The following is a 26,309-nucleotide window of genomic DNA, read 5'->3' as shown; positions in this document are numbered from 1 at the left end:
GAAAATTAAAAAGTTGTAACTTGCACATTATTTTGACGTAAGTGAGATAAAAAAGGAAGGAAGTTTATGGACTACCGTTCACGCGCTCTATTTTTAAGGTCTTTTTTTATTTTTATTATTAAACGGTAAAGATAATAGGTTGTAGAGTATATATATACATATATATATACTCTAATATATATACTCTGATATATATGTATATATAAGATATATACATATATTATAATTAAAGAAGCTCCAGATTGAATATTGTCACGTAGATAATGTTTTATTAAATTTTTGATTATTTTTATTATTTTCGACGATACAAAAGAATGTTTCAGTGCAAAGTAATATAGTTCGAAGATAGAGAGAGAGAGAGAGAGAGAGAGAGAGAGAGAGAGAGAGAGAGAGAGAGAGAAAATTATATGGAAATGTTTTATGTGTGAAATATATCTTTTTCAAATAAAATCAAATTTTATTCTATAAATATATTTTACAAAGTGAAATCTTCGAAAGTTTTCCTTTCAAAGCAAGTAAATTTATATCGAACGATTGTGATTCTGTGCAACATAGAAGATAATAAAAATATTCAAATTTTTATATTACAATTAAATGGGATATCCTGTATATCCTAAAAAAAAAAAAAAGAAACAAAAAGAAAGAAAAAAGACAAAAAAAAGCAAAACAGAAAAGAAAAAGAAAAAAAAAAGTATCCAAATTCAACTTTGAGTTATAGTTATTAAAATTATTATTAAAAGCCGATCATGTCGTCATGAAATCATAAAAATATTCAACAAATCATAAATAACTATAATGGCTCTGTCATTCCTTCCCTCTTCGATTTGCAAGGATGACGCGTTTAGTGGTCGTAGGAGCGGAGTGGCGATCGAGATGTGGTCGAAAAAGAGGAGATAAGTAGTAAACAGCAGTTTTGGTCGGACAGGAATAGCGCGACGGCGCGACGCTTCGGCGCAACTGGACGAATGAGTGTGAGAGGGAGGCAGAATGAGAGTGAGAGAGTGAGAGGGTGAGAGAGAGAGAGGGAGAGAGAGAGAAAGAATAAAAGAGAAAGAGAGAAAGAGAGAGAGAGAGAGAGAGAGAGTGGATGCATATGTGTTTGTACGAGTAAGCAAAAGATAGAATGAGTGCATATATGTGTGCTTGGAGAGTAAGAGAGAAAGAGAAAGAGAGAGAAAGAAAGAGAGAGTGAGTGAGTAGAGTGGAAGAGAGATGAGAGTAGGGCGGCGGGTTGAATCGAGGTTGCTATCGGGCAGCACAGTGAGTCGCGCGATCCGTTCATTCGGGCTCGCACGGCTCGCATCGTCGCAGCTCGGGTACGTGCTGCTGCTGTTACTACTACTGCTGTTGCTGTTGTTGCTGACGTTGCTGACGTTGCCGAAACTGTCGCTGCCACTGGCGCCGTTGATACTCTTCCTCAAAGAGCTTCTTTACCGAAGCACTATATCTCATTCTGTTCTGTTTTATTGCCTTTTTCTTTTGCTTTTTTTTTGTTTTTTTTTTGTTTTTTTGTTTCTTTTTTTTTTACCTTTACCTCACTCCTTTTTCTTATGTTTTTATTTTCATTTCTCTTGCCCTATTGCGCGTTATTCAGAAAACGAGATTTCTCAATATGACGATCAGAAGGCTGCCGTTCAAAATACTTTTCTTCACGCATGGACGAGTGTTCTCCATTTAGAAAAGTGAACGGACAGTACTTGAAAAGTACGATTAAAACATTCGTTCGATCCCGTATTGTTCTTGATAGTTCTTTCGAATAATGTGGTGTTCATGTTTAACACCTGGACGAGCAGTTTGAATGATCGAAAAGTGTATAACAACATTTGGAAACTTCATCGATTATATTGAAAGCCGATTAGTTGGTGTTTGTTCGATGTGATACGATATATATATATATTTTTATATATATATATATATATAATTCATATTGATATACGCAAGGACGAGTGTTTTTTAAATTCCAAAGTGATTTTAATAATTCAAATTAACAAATTATCTGCTTGGTTTTTCTCTTGTTTCTTTCTTCTTCTTCTTCTTCTTCTTCATCTTCATTTTCATCTTTTTTTTTTCTAATATGAATCATTGAGTGCGGTACACTTTTGGATAAACTCGAAGAGGTCTGTTTAGTTTGTTTTCCCGCTCAGAGACGGGAGACGTGCATCGAAGAGGTTAACGAAGAAACGACAGCCAACGATACACTTTGTGCGGTGTGTGAGTGTGCGTATTTGTATCTGTATGTGTGTGTGTGCGCGCGCGCGCTGCTATCTGGTCCTAGCTTTGCTCACAGTGTCTTATTAGTGCACTTCCTTCCCACTTTCTCTCTCTCTTTCTCTGTTTCTGTTTCTGTTCTGTCTCCCTCTTTCTCTCTCTCTCTCTCTCTCTCTTTTTCTCGCTCTCTCTTTTTCTCGCTCTCTTTCTCGCTCTCTCTTTCAACGATATCATTCGGATTTTCAGTGATGTAGCGTGTTATTCGTCGAGTGTTTGCAACTTCTCAAATTTCATGAAGTACGAGTTCGCGATATGAATTATTTTTGAACATTTTTCCATATTAATAAACTTTCATCCGATTAACATGTTTATTTCCGGTCAAAGGTTTTAACGAAGATTAAATTTTTTAATTGGAGGATGGACGTAGAAATGATCGGCGCACGTTGGTTCTCGTTGTTGATAATAACGTTGATTATTCATTGATAATGTTGTACGATAACGTTTGAAATTCGCGGAATGATTCGCGGTTTCGTTATTATCCCAAATATAGAAAATTCAACGACAAGTTATTGGGATATTTATGTTAACGTTGTTTGCATTTCTATCGGTGTACCGTGTTCTCCGTGTGTGTGTGCGGTGTGATCGGTGTGACGGGGCACGTGGCCAGTATGACTCTCAAAGGTCACATTATCGTTAGCGATATTTAGACCGTTGGATCTAATGGGCCGACGTTTAACAGGCTATAGCCAGTTAACGTGCGTCCATTTAATAAACACACTCAGTTCGTATGCGTCTGTTCCACAACACGGTATCGGGTTACTACGGTGTTCATCCCTTTCAACCTCGTCATTGCGAAGTTCGTCGTTGATCATTCCCGCATACGGTACCACCATCCATTCGTTGCTCATTCGTTTCTGTCTCCATCGGTCTTCCGTGGAAGTGCCGTGAAACACGAAGAAGCATGAACTCGAGCAGAATGTTCACTTCTCTGGGGCCAACTAATTCGCATCCCGCCATTGATGATTACAGCGAGTTAGTGGATTTAAGAGGTCGACTGTGCGACGGATATTTTGGATTAAAATTAAAAGGATTTCTCACGGAGACAGTGTACGTATGTGCAGTGCCAGATGTTAGTTAAGTGATATTTGTGCTGAGAGATAGAGAGAAATAAACACACACACACACACATACACACACATATATATATATATACACATTCAATACACATAGAACAACGTGTATACAGTATCAGTGTGTCGAGGACAGTCGGATCTTCCTCGTAATTTCCGTGTCCCTGGTCAGCCCTAATCTGGTTTCGGCGTTATTTGCTAAAGGGGGAATGAAGGACAATACGTAGGGACTGGCCCTTCTCGTTTTGGAGATGTGCCGCTATCTACTGCACACCACCCTCGCCCTCCCCCTCGTACTCTTGGCGATTCATACGATCACCGTTGTACGAGCTGGCGAACAAGGTAACTATTATTGACGTGACTGATGCGAATAAGACCGATGTCTTCCTTTCCTCTTTCTTCTTATTCACCGTCATTTTTTGATCTCTTATATACCCATGTTCCTTCTCTTTATCGCTGTATCATTTGATGTCTCCTTAAGATAGCTATTCTTGATCTCTTCTGGCTCTCTCTGACTATCCCAAGAGATTCCTATCCCATATTCTTTTTAAAATATGACATTTCGCTTCCATATGAATTCGTTTTACTTATTCGACGGATTTTCTCATCACGTGTCTTTAGTAAAGAAAGTGCACTCTTTCATACGCGTATATATATATATATATATATATATATATATATATATATCGTAGGTACATACATATATGTATATACATACATTAGCTATGATTCACCTAACGAATCCTCGTTAGTTCGGACTCTTGGAACACGTGAGTTCACGTGAGTTAACACGAGTAGAAGAACCAGTACCGGTTTCTTTTTCGCCAATTCTCATGCATTAGCCTTTACCGTTCTTTCCGTCCAAGCTTTTACGAGTTTTCGTGAAAGCTAGCAGAGTTTTCTAAAAGCCTTGATTCTTCTTTCAAGCCACGTATTTTCATTTTTAGTTAGGATCACCTCCTCATCGTTCGACGTTCAACTACATAGTGAAACGTTTCGATATTGATCGGACAATATAGGAAATGTTCGATATTGGATTTCATTATGAAATAACATCAAGGCATTTTATCGACAGATAAATATCTAAGGAATTCATTTTTTTCATTTTGTAAGTGTTGATTAACTACAAATTTTTTATATCTAATACAAATGCTTTATATCATAGGGTGAAATAAAAACGGCGAAGAATCGTATATTTGAAAGAATAAATAAATAAAACTTACATTTCTATGGTATTTTCATCATGCAGCTTTTATGGTTTTTCGTTTAAAAAAGGGATAATGCGCATTTGCTTATCCTTTTTATCATTCGAAAGAAGAACAAGATGAAGCTTATCAAGCGTATATTCATTTGATATTGGAAAGTAAGATGAAAGTGGGATAAATCGTGGTTTAAGAAAAGAGAGAGAGAAAGAGAGAGAGATAATAGAATAGAATTTTGTTTATATATATATATATATATATATATATATATATATATATATATATATATATATACACTAAAAAGTTCTTCTTTATCGTAAAATATGTAAAAAAAAAAGTGAAACAAATTACGAGAAGAAAACATAAAAAATAATTCTCGCATAAGAAAACGAAACAGAGCGTAAAACGATAAGAAAAGAAAAAGAGAAAAAAGAAACAAACTTTAAAATTCTCTATAGTTTTTCTTTTTTTTTTCCGAGAAAGAATTAATGAAGGCCCATCCTGAAGTCGCTGAATTGAAGTAAAGTTTTGAGAAATTTATGAACTATATCGTATTTTACGATCGAACATTTTTTCTTTTCTTTTTTTTTTTTTTTTTTTACATATATTTTGCCTTTTTATACTCTCTATAACAGATATACAATATGATTTTTTAATTAATACGATGAGATGAATCTAAAGCTGGAAGAAAGTTTAATAAATTTTCCCACGATATACTCCTTTCGTTCTGAAAAAGAATATCTAGTCAAATATTTTCTGTGTTCCCTTTTGTAATTTATATATGATAACACGTTGTAAGTTCAATATTCGTTTACATATTTGAAGAGATAATCGAAATTTATGCATATATTTGTGGTTTAGATCAGAGACTTGCAAACTTTCTCTCAGACGAGAAATAATCATTTTTTAAAATCTTCTTAGTCCAAACTGAAAGAACAAAGAGGAATTATTTGTTAACGTTCAATATATTTTGATAAAATCGTCGCTTTTTATTAAATATTTTTATATTTATTTGTTTGATTGTTGGTGTTTCCGTGTTGTCACCAACAAATATCGAAGCTTATTGCCTGTTTTCATTTGAATTGGTAAAGATCAAAGAAAAATATCACGACATTTCTAGCGAATATTGTATAGATATAATTTTGAAATTGAAACCAAAGAAAAATGTTACTCGTTGTTCATATTGCTAATACGTACGGAGAAAATGCTTTTTGTAAGTTGTTGAAAATTTTTTTACAATATGTAAAGTAACAAGAGCTGGACAAGAAGTACTTTGTTGTTGCATCATTGTGAAGGTAGAGGACAATGTTTCATTAGAAATATGCTTGCAATAAAATATTATCCTATTCGATTATATTGATTGAAGTATGTTTATTTTTCAAATGTTATCAGATGTTTTCATTCAAAGGAACGATACATTTTTCATATCCATTATATGAAAAGTAAACATAATAACGATAGTAAACAATTGTTGAGAGTATTGATATAGTAAGAAAATTGTTTGACAAATAAAAGGAAACAAAAGAAAATGTAGTGATATGGAACAATTGATTCTAGAAATTAACTTTGCACATTATCTGATTTAGATTATGTGCAAAGGTTTTTTTATTTAATATATATTTTTTTAAATATATATTGAACAAATATATATATTTTTTTATTTATATTTGTATTATACATATATATATATATATATATATATATATATATGTGTGTATTTTACAAATATATATATATATATTTGACAGATCATATATGTATATATATGTTAAAAAAGGGAAATTAAAAAATCTGACAAATATATATATATATTTGACAGATCATATATATATATATATATATATATATATATATATATATACGGTTTGTCAAATAACTATCCTTCTTTGTGCTATGGCAGGAGAAAGAACTAAATCTGATTAATGGCGATGTCCCCTTCAAAGTACTCCCCTTGGGAAGTTACAACCTTCTTCCAGCGATCCTCCCACTTTCGGAAACAATCCTTATATTCAGATTTCAGAATAGCTAACAGACGCTTCATCGCGTTTCTTTTTATCCCCTCGAAATCATCGAATCTTCTTCCCTTAAGACGATTTTTCAATTTGGGGAAGAGCAAGAAATCGTAGGGAATCAGATTAGGAATGTATGGGAGATGACAAAGCTGAACAATGCGTGCTTCAAAAGAAATTGCTGGATAAATTGCGATGAATAAACAAGTGTGTCGTTAAGACGAAGCACTAAATCACGCTACTTTTCCACAAACTTGACCTATTTCCTTCTCATTATCAAAATTTGTATGTAATATTTCTTATTCACCAGTCTTTTATTATCAATCGAGTTTTATTGATTAAAACACGAATTTATTTTACATTTTCAAAAATTTTAGCAGATTACAGATTTTCCCGAGAGTGGGTCGCTTTAAACTGATGTACGATCATTTTTAAATCCTAAACCACTCTTTAATTTGTATATCACTTATGGATTTATTCGCCATATATTTTACGAATCATGTGGATGAGTTTTGAACACGAATGGTCCAACATTTTGTGGTAAAATTTAATGCCTAGTTTTTATTCGATGCGTTCGGTTAGCGTGAAATGCAACGGGCATGGAAATTCAACGTTTACGTCAAAAGCGTAACATCAACTGAAGACACGAAGGACCATATTATCTGGGCAAGGCACTCATAAAGGTCCCCGTTTTAATAATGAATATCTATTTTTAACAATAACACACATAGATACAAGAGCAGAAGGTCGGGTATTTATCTGATAGACCACGTGTATATATATATATATATATATATATATATATATATATATATATTTTTTTTTTTATTTTTTTATTTTTCATGAGTACATTTAGATTTATCTCGAATTCAATCTTCTTCTGGTCAATTTTTATTATCTTAACCATCGCCGTCATTTCTGTATTACGTAAGAGACAATAGAATCCTTTGTTCTTGATCCTCCCAATAGAGCAACGCTTCTACCTCCTTCTCCATCGTCAACATTGTCGTTTGCCTTCCTTTGAACATCTCGCAGCGGTAAAGTTTGAACGAGATGTTAACTTTATCAGAGGTATTCCAAGTTGAGAACACGAAACTATGCTCCCATGAGAGGAAGAGAGAGAGAGTGAGAGAGAGAGAGAGAGAGAGAGAGAACGCAGTGAATTTTTGTTTTCTTCACTGTCAAGCATATTTAATTTCCATTATACTTTTTTCTTGCTATCTATGGTTTTCAAAAATTCTCCTTGGAATAATTTCAAATATCTTATGTAGAAAATGCCTCACTTAGAAAGTAGAAAAAATAAATACGGAACAGACTCTATTTAACATTTTTTTATTCTATTTATCAAGTAGATACGTAGCCTCAAGGAAAATTCTGACAGATATGTTATATTCGTAATAGCATAAAAGTCAGTTATTTCATTTAAAAAGGCTTGGGAACCTATTAAATTTTAGAAGAAGTTTTCTGTGAGAATAATAGAAATTAAAGTAATTGGGTTCTGCCGTTTTATTGTCAGAAATTACAAGCTAAACTTTCTTAAATGCTTTAAACGTTAATCGTTCTCGTAGCGACTAGTAATTTCAAATGTAATAATTCGGAGGAACGCTGTTGATGTTGCAAATGTCATGAAATTGGAAGGTTAAATTTCTCGTATCTTTTTATAATAATAATATTATCATAATATGAAGATGAAGTAAAAGAGAAAAGGAAAAAGAAAAAAAGAACGGAAAAAAGGAGGAGGAAGAAGAAAATTCCTTGGTTAAAGTAAAATTTAAAATAAAGGAATAAGGGAAAATAAAAAAAACAAAAAAAAAAAACAAAAAAGAAAACGTTGTCGATGAGGGATCGAAAGCGATCGTTGTCTCGTTTCAACGTGGAAAAGTAGGTTCTCATGACGTTGCTATCTTCCTTCGTGGCTTGTAATTGTACACAATCACGCGGAGAGCATCGCAACGTCAGATACGGGCGTGCCCGTATTACCTTATATCTTATGAGATTCAACGTTGATTACCTCGACTATGGCCTCGTACAAAATCTGAACTGTATACCGTTTCCAGTAATCTTCTACGATCTTGAGAGCCCACTCCATGGTGCCCGCTTTATATCCGACGTGCTTTCGTGCATAGAGAACCTTTACTGACTTATCGCCTTTTTAACATGGATCTTTTGCCTCGATGATTTTCGAAAAGGATTTATGTTTAGTACGGGCGTATGGTAAAAATTTCTGATTTTATTTTCGATCGAATTAAAGGGTCAGAAAGGCGGACGACTAGGGCGGGGTTTGATGCGTGATGAGGAAAAAACAAATGATTCTCTTTCGAAAAATTTGTTCCAACATCCACATTGGAATAATTTTCAATTGATTCCATTAATTTTTCATCAGAGCTCCTCTTTTTTTTTTTCTTTTTTTTTTGCAAATGTTTTTTTTTTTGCACAGAAGCTCTTACGAGTTTATTATTAAAAAGAAATAAATGAAATGATGCGCTTTAACATTTTGCTAAAGACATGAACTAGAACGTTAGTTAGTAATTGTAATGTACGTATTCGTTTGATTAAGTTTCAAGAACATCTTGCAAGAACGGTATACTCACTGTGGCAGCTGTCCAGGCCAATTGTATTAAACTGAACGTAACAATGACAACGTTTTGGTCACTACTTACTTACTTCTCTGGTTAGACCAATTAATTCTATTAAACAATTTCAAAGAGAGATGAATATCCAATGGAATAATTTATATATCATAAATATTTCATACGTTTAATTGGTTGAAATATTTAATAATGAGATATGTAATTATGTGTTGAATTGATCCGTTATATTTTTAAAAAATTCAAAACAAAGTTACGCATATTATATACGTTCTCTTAATTAAATTGTAACATTGGAAAAAAAATCGTGTACTGTTTGGTGCCAAATGAAAAGGCATCGTACATTTTTCATTTTATTCGAGCACTCCGTCGGTCGGTGTCGGCCTTGGCGACAGCCTGCAGCATCACTAACGTTGAAAAGAATGAATTGCAATAAGCTTTGTTGTCTCTCGGATCCTTTCCCCTTAATCTCATTTCTCCGTTTTTCTTTCCCTCAACTCATCTCGCAATCCTCTCCCTCACTTTTTCTTCTATTTTCTTTTTTCTTTTTGTTCTCCTTTTTCTTTTTTTTTTTTTTTTTATTTCACCTCAGGTCTCCTTTGATAAGAGATACATTCGATCATATTCGTTGATAATAAATCATATCCGTTTCTCATTATTCACCTTTCATTTCGTATGTTTTTCGATCTAAATAAGTTTTGCGTTTACCTAAAAAAAAAAAAAAAAAGGAAAAAGAAAATGTAAACAATAATACAACGAACTATTCCACGTATATTTTTGTAACCTAATTTCTTTCGTTCTTTCCCTATTCTTTTGTGTTTTTTTTTTATTCGTTCTTGAACGATAGAAATTACAGTAAATCAAGAACTTTACGCAAAGAAGGAAAAAAGGGAGAGGAAAAAAACAAGAAAAAAAGAAAAAAATTTTTCCTTTAAATCCGTAATGTATTTATTATTAATTTGATAAAAGAATCGTCTTGTTGCAATCATATATCGAGGAAATTCGAATATTAAATAGGAACAAAGGAAAATCAAGAAATAAATTAATAAATAAAAAAAGAATTAGAAAAAGCAATATATATATATATATATATATATATATATAAACAACATAAGAAGAAAGTGACACTTCAAGCAGTCGTGCCTAAAAGGGAATTTAATTACAGGCGAACCACTCGGGCAGGGAGTTTTTTTTTTCAAGTGTGTTAGCTTTTGCCCATTAAAATACGCGATAACGTGGTGGGACGTAGGTTAAAAACAAAGCAAGAAAAAGAAAAAAACAGTAGCAGCAAAAGCAACATGCAATAGTAGGTAAAACGAACGTACCAAACGTTATTAATATTCACGTTGTACCATCGTCGTCACGTTTTCCACGATTCCAATGTTTTTCTTTTACGTGAGCGTCGACCGTTAAGATTTCTTCGGAAATCGCAAAGTCATTATGCGTGAATCGTTTTTTAATCTTTTTTATGACATCTTTCTTCTTCTCTCGTATTTCTTTATAAGAAAAGGGAACAAAAAAAAAACTATAAGAACGAAATATTCATGTACTTTTTTTTTCTCTATTGATTTTTTGCTCTTTTATATTTATCATAACAATGCATATATATATATATATATATATATATATATATATATATATATGCACATATACAAATATATAAATACCTATATGTGAACATAATTGAGATAAAAAGAATGATAAGAAAAATGAATTATTATTGTCTAATAATATTCGATTTTCTAATCGAGTAGCAATCAATGCCGATGTCTTTGAGATAATCATGGGAGCATCAAACAATTACGCACCTGCGCTAGTTTCGTGCTGAGGACAGCATTTCTAGGCTTAATGCTTGACAACGTTACGATAATTGACATTATTGTTTAGAACTAAATTAACAAACGATCTATGAACAATGAATCTTTATTGATTACACGATTCGATAAGGTTTAATATGCTATCAAAGAAATTAAATACTAGATAGTTTATATACCGAATACATGTTACATTAACAAGATTTAAAATAGATTTTCTATATTTGTTCATTAAACGTTAACAATTGTTCTCGTTAACTTTATGTGTTTTTCGTATAAATTACATTGGAATTGGTTTTGTCAAAGATAATTTCATCTAAATTAATGATACGAAAATACAGAATTCTATTCTCTCTCTCTCTGTCTCTCTCTCTTTATCTTTTAATTAAATTTTCATTTCGGATGGAATTTCAAACGTATGATTTTTGAAATATGTATTTCAGTTGTAACAGTTAAAACTTTCTGTTTTGACCTGTCACCAGCAGGATTCTTTATCTCGGTTTTTCTAAAAGCGAATATTAATATCGATCAATGATTAACAAAAAGAAAATAAAAATAAGAGAACTTTTAAAAAATCTCTATGTTCTCATTGGAAAATGTTCTGTTTAATTATATTCGTCAAATATCAATGAAAATAAAAAAAAGCAATAAAATTAATGATGTATGACTACATAAGATCCATTTGGCCTTTGATATTGTAAACAAAATCGTTCGATACGAACGAGGGTTAGATAAAGTTTGTGAATTTTCATCGTTTCGTTCTTTTGATCAGCGAGCCAATTATTTTCCCTTCCAGTTCACCCTTACACTCATCTAATACTGGTATTACGCAATCCTTCTTTCCGCACCCCTTCTACAACTTAATTATTCATCGTGCTAACTCTTGTTTCATAAACATACCTAAGTACATACATATATATATATATACACATATATATATATATATATATATATATACATATATATATATATATGTATATACCAATATATATACCAATCAGTGGAAGAAGTTCGAAGCTCTTTCTTATCGATATATATATATATATATATATATATATATATATATATATATAGAGAGAGAGAGAGAGAGAGAGAGAGAGAGAGAGAGAGAAAAAGAGAGGGAAACAGCGTTGTTGAAATTTCGATTTAACTTTGAAACTTTATAATTTTATAATCAAGCGATGTTGCGAAAGAGGTATTATTATATATACATATATGTATCGATAGGTTCGTATTATATCATCTTGTTCGAGAAGGTTGAAATCTTAAATTAGAAAGTTCACGTAACATTGAAAATTTCTAATATACCTAAGTGCTCGAGCACTTGCTTGTTGCGGATAATAATAGATCATTACCTGAGGCATGCATAGATGGAATAGGTATATCGAAAATTCAATGCTTTAACCCTTACGTATATATATACGTGACATGGAATGGCTCAGGGGGTTCTCTCTAATCTTGGATCAGTCAGGATCACATTGATAGATCTTCTATATGAGATCGATATTGCCGGGTATAGATATAATGATCGTCGTATAACTTTCGAAAAGAACTTTCCAAGTTCGAACGATGAATATTCATTCCTCGTGTTCCATTTTATAAGTGTGTCATCATCGTTGTCATCATCGTGTTCATTCGTTCCCCTTTTCCGCACAAATAGTTCGGTCGGTAGAATAATGAAAAATTTAATCTTTGATTAAAATTACATAGAGCTTATTACGTGTAACGAAGTTGGAAGTACGCGAAGTGGTTATCAAGCATGCACGGAGGAAGAGAATTTTAAACTCGGAAAATTGTTTTTACGTGCAAATTTGCTGAAAAAGAAAGAAAAAAAAAAAAAAAAAAAAGAAAAAAAAAAGAAACTGAAAAAAAGAAAAACAGAAAACTCTATGAAAGGGTTAAGTCAATGTTCAATTTTGTTCGTTCTCTGGGTAACTGTGTGTAACTTATAAATCAGAACTATGAAAACACTTTTGAGCAAATGCGCGTTCTGCATTTTTTAACTCTGTGTATAAGATTTTTACAGGACAGTCGTAGATACGAACGATGAGATTCGATCGGTACGCCGATTTATGGGCCATTTGTGTACGTCGTTCGTCATCGAGAATCAACGTTTATCGGTCCTGCCGATATCTCGACTTTTATCTTTACTTTTGAACGGAAAAATGTCGGCTTTGTGCGACAGAGTGTGAGAAAGAGAGTGAAAGAGAAATAGAGATAGAGAGAGTAAAAGATATATATACAGAGAGAGAGAGAGAGAGAGAGAGAGAGAGAGAGAGAGAGAGAGAGCGAGAGAGAGAGCGAGAGAGAGAGGGAGAGAGAGAGGGAGAGAGAGAGTGAAAGAGGAATAGAGATAGAGAGAGTAAAAGATATATATACAGAGAGAGAGAGAGAGAGAAAGAGAGAGGAAGGAGTGGTTTGATGGTGGATGAAAAGTATGCCATCTCACTTGCCTATCGATAATTTTTTCCGACAGCATCTATCGAATATCCGTTACCAATTTATTTTGCGATTTCAATTATGAAATATCGAGTGAACCATTGGATTGCTTTTCTTTAAAGCCGTTTCATTCGTTCGATAAAGTTTAATAAAAAATAAAAAATCAAACAAAAAAAAAAAGAAAAAGAAAAAGAAAAACATAAACAAAAAGGGATACCAAGAAAATAAAAGAAAAGAAAATGTTTTGACGAATTTTAGTGATAAGGGTTAGAAAAGTAAGAAAGAAAAAGGAGCAAGATGGGGGAAGATGGAAAGTGGGAAGAAGATACAAAAAAAGAAAAAAAAAAAAATATAAGAAAAGAAAAGAAAAGAAACACACGAAGTAAGCATTAGAAAACGCGGAAAATCCAAAAGCCACGGCAAACGCGTTTATTTAAAATGGAATACGTGCTATTTCATAGAACAGCGAGTTAAATAGAGGAAAATAAGCCACAATTGGAAGATTTTTATTTTTTCTTTTTCTTTATTCCGTATTCACTTCGGGAAGTTTCTTTCATCTTTCAAAATTCCCTTTAGCCGCGAAGACGCGAAGTTTCCTAGAGTAAAAACTGAATCGAGTGGGGTCGCCTATTTCGTGAATGCATTTTCCATCATTTCGTGGCGTTATCGGATTTCGCGGGATACGCTCTTTCGCACGTAAGCTTTTATCCACGAACGTTGCGTAAATTTTTCGGTCGCGAGATGAATATAAATCTTTCCCATTTGATGTCGCGTGTCTTTGGGACACACACTCTCTCTCTCTCTCTCCCTCTCTCTCTCTCTCTCTCTCTCTCTCTCTTTTTCTCTGTCTCTCTCTTTCCTTTCATCAGGCGAATAATTTCGTTTTATCCTTTCTTCTTTAAAAGAGAAAGAGAATTCGAAGATGAGATGGGATATATTAATATATCATGATAAATTTTTGAAACCAAGGGATATTTCTTCTTTCTCTTTCTCTTCTTTTTTCTTTCATTTTGTATTACAAATTATTTATCTAAAATTTTTCGTCGATCATTTTACGTATTTATTATTTGATTGAATAGAATATAATAATCTTTTAAATATTTATAAGTAGTTATTGGAAACGAAATTGATTGAATTAATAATCTTTGAAACTAGAGTAGATGCATTTGATGTATACATATATATACACATATCTATATAAGTACTATGTATCATAGTCAATGATTTTGAAGTGAGAGACCTTCGCACTTTCAACTTTGTTAATAGTTTTTCACTGTAATACCACCGGCTTATCGGTTATCAGAGCTTGTCGTTAAATGGACTTTCATCGACCTTCTCTCTATCTCTCTCTCTCTCTCTCTCTCCCTCTCCCTCTCTTCTCCTCTCGAGAATAACGTAGCGTAAATCGTCCTGTCTTCCGAAAGATATAAATCCTATTTATCTCAGCCAGCATTTAAGGCTTACCTTTAGAGAAAAGCTCTCTTACTTTCTCTCTCTCTCTCTCTCTCTCTCTCTCTCTCTCTTTCTTTTACTCTCCTTTCTCTTTTTAGATTTTGTAGCATTCTAGAACTGAATCCTGAAAGCCATTGTGACTCAATGTTTCCAACGGCTTTGTAACAACCCCTGACGTATTTCTCACGCACGTTTCGTTTCTCTTGTTACACACTGAGAGTCCAGGAAATAATGGCAACAACAATAGCAACAACAAGGAACACCGGATTATCTCAGTGTGTTTTCTTACGTGTCGGTCACGTTCTTAGTTTATAGACCAGCTTCACTCTCAAACACGTCCCATTCTCTTCAAAAGACTTATCAGAAGTTGTAAAGCTTAGTTTAGCAAGGACTCAGTGAGGACTGCTATTCCAGGCCCGTTAGTTCTCTAGACTTTTATCGACTTGCTCGAATGACCGTTGTCCACTTAAATCAAAAGCTCTTATCGTGTCTCGCGCTGTTTATTTCCTCGCAATTTTTATTTCTCCCGTTCTTTTTGAACCGACGCTTATATCCCTTTGGGATCGTAAATATCCCGGGATCTCTTGCCCGACATTATACTTCTCTTAGGCTAAATATATCTTGAAAAATAATGTTATAACGCTTTCTCCATTAATTACAAATTATTTTCAAATAATGCATCTGTGCATTTATTATTTATGATATTTCTCGATATTACACTTTTTCTTTCGATCTTAAATCAATTTTTCAATGCAATATTTTACAATTCTTTGTTTATTATTATTATTATTATTTTTATTTATAGAAGATAACGCACGTTTGTCAGTAATTATAGAAAGTGACCTTGTAAAAAAAAAAATCTAGAAGAATTTCTATTATTTATTTTTTGTCTAAGTAGTACTGCAACAATTAATATTATTGAACAATGAGAAATGTATATATGTATGACTTAAGACTATTTTAATGATCATCATCCTTACACATTTTATAATATGTTTGAAATATTTGAAATAAGACATTTCGACATTGTTGTAGATGATCGTAAAAGTATTTTTTTTTTTTTTTTATACTGCAAAATAATGCGAACATATCATGGATTTTAGTAACGATTTTACGGATTAATTTGTGATCCTATTGGTGTCAAACGTTAAGTTTGATCTATATCGTATGAATCAAGCGTCACGAATGATGATTTTCTCTAGAAATTAATTTCCCTGAAAGTAAGGATTAGAGGCGGCGAATGACTGGTGTTTCCTAGGACCAAGCTCGCACGTTTATTTCAGTTAACAAGCTTCTGTTTCCGTCGTTACTCACTATCGTTTCGTGATGTTCATTGAATTTGACGACCAATACTGTACGTTACGAAGTATTATATTCACCGAAGTATAACATTCACTTATCGTAATCTTGTTAAGTTGCTATTAAAATTAATAAAATCTCGTTAGCTTTAACATTTTGCTCTTCTTTATTAAGGGAACTTTCGTGATTTCTCTCATTCTCTCTTTCTTTCTTTTTTCTCCCTTTTTGTAGTTCATGGAGCTTAAAGTACCCAGATAAAAAATTACCGGTGTAAGAAGATATCTGTTGGAATAATGTATGTATATGCTGTAAGATAGAATTAAGTCCATGTAAAGAGATTATGAAAGCATGAATTATATATTGTAAAAGGACAATTCGCTCTTTAAAGGTACATACCTTCTCTTCTTTTTATCAATTCTTTTTCTTTTGAAAAAAGAAAAAAAAAAGAAAAGAAAAGAAAAAAAGAAAAAAGAACATTTATCATTCCGTTTCATCGTACGTTTCTATATATCTATCTATCAATGATGAATCATCGAAGAGCATCTGTTATAATAATTTTTTCGAATGACGTTCATCTTTTTCATCTCCGCGACTATGCACGTTTAATGTAACATAACTTCCGATTTAGAACGGGCATAATTTCGCGGATTTATGAGGCGCGATATGAGGTTCCTCCTGTAATTTCTCCGAGTGAGATATACTCACGTACATACTCACGCTACATGTGTCATGTGTATATAAGTATATATATACATATGCACGCTCGCGCGCTTTTATACGTGTATTTTTAACGAGATAGAAGAGTGTATAATTTTCGTGAGTTTCATTATTTTACATAACCAATCGCAATCCTTCTAGTGTAAAGCGAGTACGAGGATCACATTAATCCGTGCTCGTTGAATTCCAATTAGAATATATCGCTTTTTTCATTTCTTTTTTACGGACTAACAGATGTTAGTATATGTGTGTATACGCGTCTGCGCGTGCGTACGTGCTTGTATGCATTTTGATAACCTCGTATTTGTTGGTGAATATATTGTATATCAAAATCAAAGAATTATTTACGACTTTGAGAGACGTAACTGCGAGAGATGCATACATAGATACATATATGCATATATATGTATTCACATACGATCACGTACATACACACACACACACACACACACATATATATATATATTATATGTATCTATATATGCGTACATATGTTCGTTAAATCCGTTTCATGCTCGGTCGAATATTTCGAATTTAAAGCGACGATATCTTGAATAGCTGTGCGAATATCGCTATCTCGTTCGGTCAGATACTACGAAGTACGCGCCTATGGATGCTCGCTTAAGTGGAAAATGGTAATAGGACGGTAAAAGAGTGCGGTTCGGGGCGTTGCTGCGTTTTAAACTCGATGAGTCGCGGTTATTTTGCATTGTAGATTCCAATTGTCCAACGGCGACCACCGGGAAACGGAAAATCTCCCGCGGTAAGGGAGGAACGGTTTTTCTTTTTTTTTTCTCTCTCTCTCTCTCTCTCTTTCTCTCTTTTTCTCTTCCTTTTTCTTTTTTTCTTTTTTTTTTTTTATTTTGCCTTTCCTTTCTTTTATCCCGGTATCGTTCTGTTCGCTACCTGGAAACTTCATTCCGAACGCGTCCGAACTCGGAAAATTAAATTAGTTGAGATTCGACGGTTTCGTTTACGTTTGGTTATTCATAGCTCAAACAACGAAGGATCATCCGTCTCTTTCGAAATCGTTTACTTTTTCATGATCATTCAAATAATTTATAGCAGCAACGAGTAATGAGGAATCATTTGGTTTAATTTCTTCTTCTTCATTTTTTTTTTTTTTTCTTTTCTAATAACTCAAAAAAATGGACCATCGTCGGCATTTTTTTCTTTCTTTCTTTTCTTTTTCTTTCTTTCAGTATCAATTTTCTTTTTCTTTTTTTTTTCTTTTTTTTTGCAAAAGCAGTTCAGTTATTCATCGACAAATTACCAGTTCATCCTTGGTATCCAGAAATATCCTCTTCCTATGACAGGAAGTACGAGTTAGTCGATTCCCCTTGGGAATAGCCGGGAGCTGTTTTCGAGATTTCGAAAACGCTTGGAGAATATCGGTCCAAAATCGAACACGTTCGCGAGACTTCCGTTAGCAAGATCTTAAATCGAAATCCCCGAATGGATTCGTTCGGATAAAGGTAAAAAGGTGAATAAGTACTTACGATAAACAAGGTTTATTTCGAAAGTGAGTAACATTCGTTTAACCATTAACCCTCGAATGACTCGTGAATAAAGTCGTAGATTTTAAAGTCATTTAAAGTCGTAGATTTCGTTTCCATAGGGAACGAAGACCATATCATATAGAAATTAAGTTCAAGCGAAACTTGAAACTAGTTATTACCATTTGGGAGCCATTATTATGACGCTCATCGTTGATTATCTATGAACATTTAGGATATATATATATGAAATATCTCATGAATCAAATTTTATCCCTTTTTATTTCTATTATCTATTAAATTTTCTAACTGACTATGGAAGAACGAATGTTTTTAATAGTTCGTATAGGCTGAACAAGTTCAATTCCATTACGTTACGCTCGTAATTATAATCGTAAATATGAACCGGCTTGGCTACAACGTATACGGGAAAAGGAAAAAAAAAAAAAAGATAGAAGAAAAAATTTCCAAGAAGGGAAAGATAGAAGAGGAAGGGGGGGAGAGAGAGAGAGTGGAGAAAAAAGATTAAAAAATAAAAAATGAATAAATAAAAAAGATCGAAAAAAGATGAAAAAGAAAAAGAAGGGGAAAAAAGAAGATAAAGAAAGAAAAACCGTTCAAAGAATAGGGTTGGGCAAAAAGCGATAACGACATGCAGGAAAAGCAAGCAAGCAGCTTTCGGCCGATTAAAGGAGAGGTCGCACGTGCGAATAAACACGAGCTCTTGCATAATGCTTGCACCGGTGCCCTCGTGTTTAGCATAGCATGACTTTCATCATAAACTAACATAAGCTCACTTGTCACAAGCTGTTTTCGCCGAGTAGTACCGTCGACAAGATGCAATAAGTTGGATCGAGCGGGTTACATAGGAGAATCTAGCGTCTCGGTGATCAAATGGTAAAGCGGATTCGGGCAACCTTAATCTGACGAACAAACGCCTTGGATGAATGCCGAAAGCGAGAATATCTCCTGGGATTAAAATCTTTTGAATATTTTTTAAATCTTTCGAATCTATTCAATAAGACCAGAACAAAGCGAAAATTCGATAGCAATCAAAGTTTGCAGATTCGACGATCGGATCTTACGATATGAACAGAATTTATTACTTTTTATCTTTCATTCGTACATTTATTTAATTTCATGACATCTTTTTCTTTTTTATTTATTTATTTTTTTGTTTCTTTTTCATCGAAATGCTAATCAAAATATAAAAATACGTATAATATACGTCGTATCATTTTTGTATTGGTTAAGTAATTCGAAAGGTCTGTCCAATAGGGATTTTCTTATTAAAATCTTTTATTTGATCTCTAAGGTAAGTTATATAGTTCTTTTTCTTTATTTCTTTCTTTCTTTCTTTCTTTCTTAGAATAAGTAGAATAAGTATTGTACTTTCAAAAGTTATTCGAAGTTCTCCCTCGGGTATTTTTCAGTATGGTTCGGTTTTCCTCTCTATCTTCTTTCATCTTGAATTGCTCTTATTAGAAATAAGCTGATTGTAAGTTATTAATATTTCACGTTCATTAAACCGATGTATTTATCGCTATTAAACGTAAAAGAGAGGAGATTTATTTCGACTGAATCAACGTTCGTTCGTCGAAAAATTTCACGCGAATCTAATAAGATTGAATAACCAATGAAATTGTTTAAACGTCTTTTACATGAATCTTTTAACAAGCCGTTATAGTTTTTATACGAGAAAGTTCATTAGAATCGAAGATTGGTACGGATCGATCTTCGAAGTTAACAAAGTTGTTTTTAGAAGAAAAAGCCCTGTCTGTTTTTTCTTTTTTTTTTTTTTCTCGCTTTTAGAAAAAATCCTGCTACATTTTAAATTTCTACCAACAGTAGAAGCGAGTTAACGGAGGAAGCAAAAAGAAATCTGTAGAATCGCGAATCGTTCCTCCTACGCTCTTAAAAAGAACGAGAATAGAGCCAGGAGGAAGGTTTGAATTTTGCATGAATTACAGTTGCGCCGAAGCGATTCTTGAACCACTTCGAATCTTATTTTCCATATAGAAGCCTTCAAAAGAGATTTCATTCGTTCGATCGGAAAGAACTACCTTTAATATCTCGTTTCTTCGACAATGTAATTTCCGTTTTAGCTCGTTTAAAAATTCAAATGGATAGAACGGTTTCTTCCAATTAGTTCACTATCATTACTGGATTCGAAGAGCTTTGATCATTATAGAAAGCAATTATTTACTCTTATTTACTTATGACCGAGAATTATTCGGAATCTACTATCGTGTTTTAACAGTTATATCAATATTTGCCATTAATATGTGGTGAAATTTTCAAACGAACGTACCGAACGATAATATCAGTGTAAACTTATGCGAATTATTCGTTGAAATTGCGATATTCGATTTTACGTAGCGTATGACAGGATTGTTATTTCTTTTCTATTTTTTTTTCTTTTTTTTTATTTATTTATTTTTTTTTTTTTTTATTATTATTGTTATCATCAGACAATGTCTATTTCAACGCCAGATTCTCTTTTCATTTTTACAAACAATAGTATTGTTAGCTGGCATAGATGGATGAATCGTTATTTTCGCAGCATCCTTCGAGGGCTAACGCAAACATGTTTGACATTACTATTTGTCTTTCTTTCTCTCTCTCTCTCTCTCTCTCTCTCTCTCTCTCTCTCTCTCTTTCTATCTGTCTATCTCTCTCTTTCGTTCTTACGCAAACATCGAGATCTTTTAAACTTTACCAAACATCATTGACTCACAACCGACTAAAGGTTCCAACTATTTGTCGTGGATATTGGTGTCTTTCTTTTTTTCTTTTTTTTTTAATATCGATCGAAATGTACCAGAGATGTTATTTATTCGATAAAATATTTTTAACCGTTTAATCAGTATTTACAATATAATATTAATACGTAATATAAGTGATGTAATCCTGATTCAACATTGATACTTTATTATTCATATTAATCGATATATTCATATGATACATACATTTTATAAAATATTTCGCGCTAATAAATAAAAATATTGATGAAATAAATAAAATCGATGCAATTAGTAGTTTAAATGATGGATTTCTTTTAATATAAATTGTTTTTATTTACTCGAATTATAATCTCGTATCGTGATTTCATTTTCAATCGATTAGAAATTGTTTACTTCTTAAAAGAAATTATTGAAAACGTCTTGCTTTTCTATTCGTTTTGTTATTGCATTGTATTTTGAATGTATCAGAAGTCGATATTAATGAACGGTAATGAAAATTCATTTAGGATATTATGATATTTAATTAAGAGAGCTATTTAGAAAATTTATCCATCTTTGGCTAACTCTCATAAGGGGATGGACAACCCTCTCGAAAATCTTAAATGGATAACATGGGATAAAAGTGTTGTATCATTTGAAAAGGATCTTTTAATTCTCTCTAGAATGATACTATTTCTTTTCCTTTCTTTTCTATTTTCTTCAATTTTGAGTCAACAATTTCTAAGAAAATGGTTTTCGACGTTTCAGATTGAAAAACAAGTTTTTATTTTATTAAACGTTGAAAATATGTATCGCCGAGCTCTATACGGTAATAATAGAGTCTTTCCCGAGTATTACGTCGGACATTTGTATTAGAACATCCGGTATAATCTGACAGTATATTCTTCGACTATATGCTGCCGAAGTTCTTCTATTCAAGCCGGTTGGGCGGAGTATATTCCGGATTGTAAACATTCCTATAGAAAAGAAAATTCAAGGCCGGAACGATCACAATGATCGGAAAAATGCTGGTTTAAGAATTGCTATATTGGAATTGCAATTGTGGGGAAGTTCTGTCGTGTTGAAAAAAGATCATCACTTCCGGTATATTCAAACTATTTTCAATGATTTTTACTACCATCATTTGGGGAAAGGGGGATAAGGGGTGGAGGTAAATGTAGCTTTCAAATAAATCTCAATAAAACTCTCCGATCAAATTATATGGTAAAAAGAGTGGACCAACAATTTTGTTATCCAAGATAACGGACCATCGGTTTATCGAAATAAAACGGATGTACTACTGAATGTCCGACACATAGAAAAGATTATATTATTGTATGGAGAATGACAATACGCATTTTGAATAGTTGTTTTCAACTAGAAATTTATAAATTCATATTCTCGGAAATGGTTGGTTCCAAATTAAAAAAAATAAAAAGAAAAGAAAAAAAAATAAACAAAAATGGCACCACTGTAAACAGAATGAAAAAACCTTTCAAATGATATGCCACTTGATTTCTATTGTCATTTAAGATTTTTGAGAGGGTTGTTAGCCCTCTTTAAAAATTTGATAAAAATAGGTGAATTTATGATAAGTATCGAGTCCTCCTCGAGAACAAAATTGATTTATCTCGGCGTTTTTTTTCGAAAAAAATCATTAAATTTCATAACAGTTCTAGTGAATCCTTATTGTTGTCATTATGCATATATGCATGTATATGTATATACGTATACATATACATATACATATATATACACACATACACTAACACATATGGTAACATTAACTCAAAATAACAACAGAAGACAAATAGAAATATTCAATATACCATAGTTATTAAAAATAAGAAATACTTATATTAATTTCTATTAATTTTTTAAGTCTCATAATACTTTAACATTAAACACGCAATTTAATCTATGAATTAAATGTTCATACACACTCAAACACACACACACACAGACACACACACATATATATATATATATATATATATATATAAATCGTATAAATTCGATGTCGATATGTGTCACATTGTTAATACATTTTCTAAAATTAATGATAAGACGATTTAAAGAACAATTTACGGATTTCGCAATATTTTCCGTATATACCTACTAGCAACATAACGACATTAGAAATAGAATTTATTTGACAACTTAGGATCAATGGGAAGTTATAGATAGCGTGTGGTACTTAAACTTGTCCATTAGCGGCTACTAGGGCGAGTATGGTGCTCTAGGTAAAGTGTAATAGCTGGGCTTTTAACCGGTACAGTTGAGAGGAAACAGTCGTCCAGCAGTGCTATACATGCTTCCGGCGATGTTAGAATTGAACGTTAAGCAAAATTGCCAAGGCAATCCGAATCATTTCAGATTCTCGGTTACCCCATAAACTTCCCGAATCCGTAATACGGTGTTTAGAATTTGGAGTTTCGATAGATAGGAGACATTTTGATGTCTATTAATTCGTTCTAACAATTGAGCCTTGTTTCTTATTACTTTCGTTAAAGGAAAAGAACAAAAAAAAGAAATAGGAAAAGAAAATATAGATCTAATCGTTAAAACGAATCAATCAATTTTTTTTTTTATAAGAAAATAAAAGGGACGATTAAGAGAGTTCTAATTCATTCTTACAGATACATGATCGATAAAATAATCCATGTATTAATAACACCTTATCTTTTCAAATTATAATTTTCCAATCTCATTGTCAGTTTCAAAGCGTTACGATTAAATTTAAGATTTCCCGAAAGAAAGCTCTTCGAAGAAAAAATTTCAAATATTATTTTCCCATGAATATTCATACGATAATATCTTTATCTTTAAAATTGAAATGACATTGAAATTATTCATCAAATTCGAACGTTATTTTCATCCTTGATTAAATATTATTTAATATAATTGGGGCCACAGCCTTAATCCCATCTCTTTTCCTTCCCTCTCTACTATCGACAAATTATAATAAAAATCATTATCTCTCCTATGACTAAATTCGATCATTGCCGCACAAGTTGGAAAAAAAGTCGACAAATTCGTAGCGATCCATAAGAATCGATGAAGTCTTTTTGCTCGAAGGGATTCAAGCGTGGTGGTGGGAAAGATGAAAGAGGTTTCTGTATGTTCAACAGAGAGGGAAGTCTGGTATGAAGGCGCTAGACGTGCGATCGAGGCACGAATCCGTGCGGCTACAAGCTCAAACGGAGCAGGAACAGGAGGAGGAGGAGGAGGTGGTGGTGGTGGTGGAGGAGAAGGAGGTGGAAGCATACCATCGAGTACCGTAGCACGCGGGGTCGTCCTTTTCGTTGGCGACGGCATGAGCATGAGCACGCTTACTGCTGCGAGAATACTCTCGGGTCAACGTCATGGAAATACAGGGGAGGAAGCTCAACTCGCATGGGACAGCTTTCCAGCGGTGGCACTCTCTCGCGTAAGTCGTACATTCTTTTGCAAAATAATATAACGTTAACCTATTTCATTTTTATTTACGATAAATTAGATACCAAGATAAACGGTTTGCTTATTGAACTTTTATGAATATAATTCAAGAAAAATATGTTGTCTGGTTATATCCTATTTTGGAATTTTTCCCTTGGGAATTATTATCAAGTAATCTAATAAGGTAATATGGCTTATAAAAAAAGAAAATTATTCTCGTGATTTAATAATGTAAAGAAAAATCGCAGAATATATATATATATATATATATATATATATATATATATATATCATATTGATCAGTTATTATCTAATTATTGAAAGGAATGAGAAATCTCGAATTTAACATAGTATGATATAATCAACAAAATTATTTTTAATTATTAAATCGATAAATGTGATAAAAATAATAAAACGGTGCGATTAAATTTTCACCTTAATAATAATTTATCAAATACGTTCTGTAAAAATAATTTTGCCAAATTGGAAACACGAGAGAAAGTATTTTTTATATTGTTTAAATAATTTTACGTCTATATAAATATTAAATCGATTATTATTGTAAAAATTCTAAGGTAAGAGATTAAATAAAAGTGATTGGCGATAACGAATCTATTCGATATAATAAAAAATAGCGATTTTCATTATTTCATTATTGATCGAATTATTCTAACGAAGAAAGAAAATCTTTTAAATTTGGACGAATCAATACGTATGTAATAGTTACATAAATAAGTTCTATATTAGAAAATAAAAATATTATTAGTTTTATATCTACACGTGTATTAACTTTACTGTAATTTTTTCGTACACTTGACAATTCATTTATTTCAAATCAAATATAATTTTATATTTGTTAACAATAAAACGTAAGTGTTATATTAAAACATTAAAAAAAAAATTCAGCTATTTTTATTTATTTATAAGTGTATAACGACTGCAGTTATTCAATCACACGAAATTCAAAATAAAATGAAAGATAGTCCAATGATTGAACAGTTTATTTTGTGTTTTCTTGTTTTTCGCATCATTGAATAACAGCTCATATAAAATACTTATTAAATATAAATATGATAATATCGATTCACAAGCAAGGATCGTATAAGTAATAACGTATAACAAATTCATACTTAGAAAAAAGAAAAAAGAAAAGTCTTTAAAAAGTTCAATGCGATTAATCGCTATAATAGCTTATAGTAAATAACTCTAAAGTTTTCCAAGATAAGCGATAAAGAAGCTTGTCTAATAATTCGATTTATTTCAAATTGACACTTCAAGAGATAAGTAATATTAAAATGCTTATCGTTTTAAAGGAATAATTTTTTCCTTTTTTTTTTTCTACAAAATAACCTTTCGATTTTTGTCACATTTATTCATTCACTTATTTCATCCGTCGTACCCGAAAGAATTTATAAATAATATTTAATAGATCACGATATTAAAATAATAACGTAGAATCAAGTAATAAATAATTGATAATTGATATTATATTTATATAATTAATTTATGATATATTGAGAATCATAAGATAGATCATTCAGAAATCATTTTATATTAATAACAATAATCTTCAAATAACCAGACATAATTGATTTGATATATACGTACATATGTATATACACGTATTTATTATATTTCCACAATTATATAGTCTTCAGATATTCAATAATTTCCATTTCCTTGCACTTTAGCCTTGACATTATCTTAATAATAAATTCAAGATGATGTTAATGAGTAAACGATGAGAAAAACAAATTTCCAGTTCAATACGTTTATGAGTTTATATATATTAAT

At 32.2% G+C, this 26,309-nt stretch overlaps 1 protein-coding gene across 8 annotated transcripts in view; it reads left to right on the top strand.

Moving 5' to 3' along the window:
- Nucleotides 1-1,253: 1,253 nt before the first annotated feature.
- Nucleotides 1,254-26,309, top strand: part of LOC124423000 (alkaline phosphatase-like) — a 134,769-nt gene continuing 109,713 nt past the window's right edge. For 2 of the 8 annotated variants that reach the window (XM_046960207.1, XM_046960208.1), the window contains exons 1-3: nucleotides 1,254-2,217; nucleotides 2,455-3,680; nucleotides 24,209-24,507. In XM_046960207.1, the coding sequence (XP_046816163.1) occupies nucleotides 3,590-3,680; nucleotides 24,209-24,507 (390 nt within the window). In that variant the 5' untranslated portion in view covers nucleotides 1,254-2,217; nucleotides 2,455-3,589. The remainder of the gene's footprint in view (nucleotides 2,218-2,454; nucleotides 3,681-24,208; nucleotides 24,508-26,309) is intronic. The other 6 variants (XR_006941990.1, XM_046960202.1, XM_046960203.1 and 3 more) reach the window with 5 other exon arrangements.

This window comes from Vespa crabro, chromosome 3 (genome assembly GCF_910589235.1).
Source record: "Vespa crabro chromosome 3, iyVesCrab1.2, whole genome shotgun sequence".
In the NCBI taxonomy this organism is placed as follows: domain Eukaryota; kingdom Metazoa; phylum Arthropoda; class Insecta; order Hymenoptera; family Vespidae; genus Vespa; species Vespa crabro.
The sequence above is the reverse complement of the archived record's forward strand: the minus strand, read 5'-3'. Positions and strand labels throughout refer to the sequence as shown.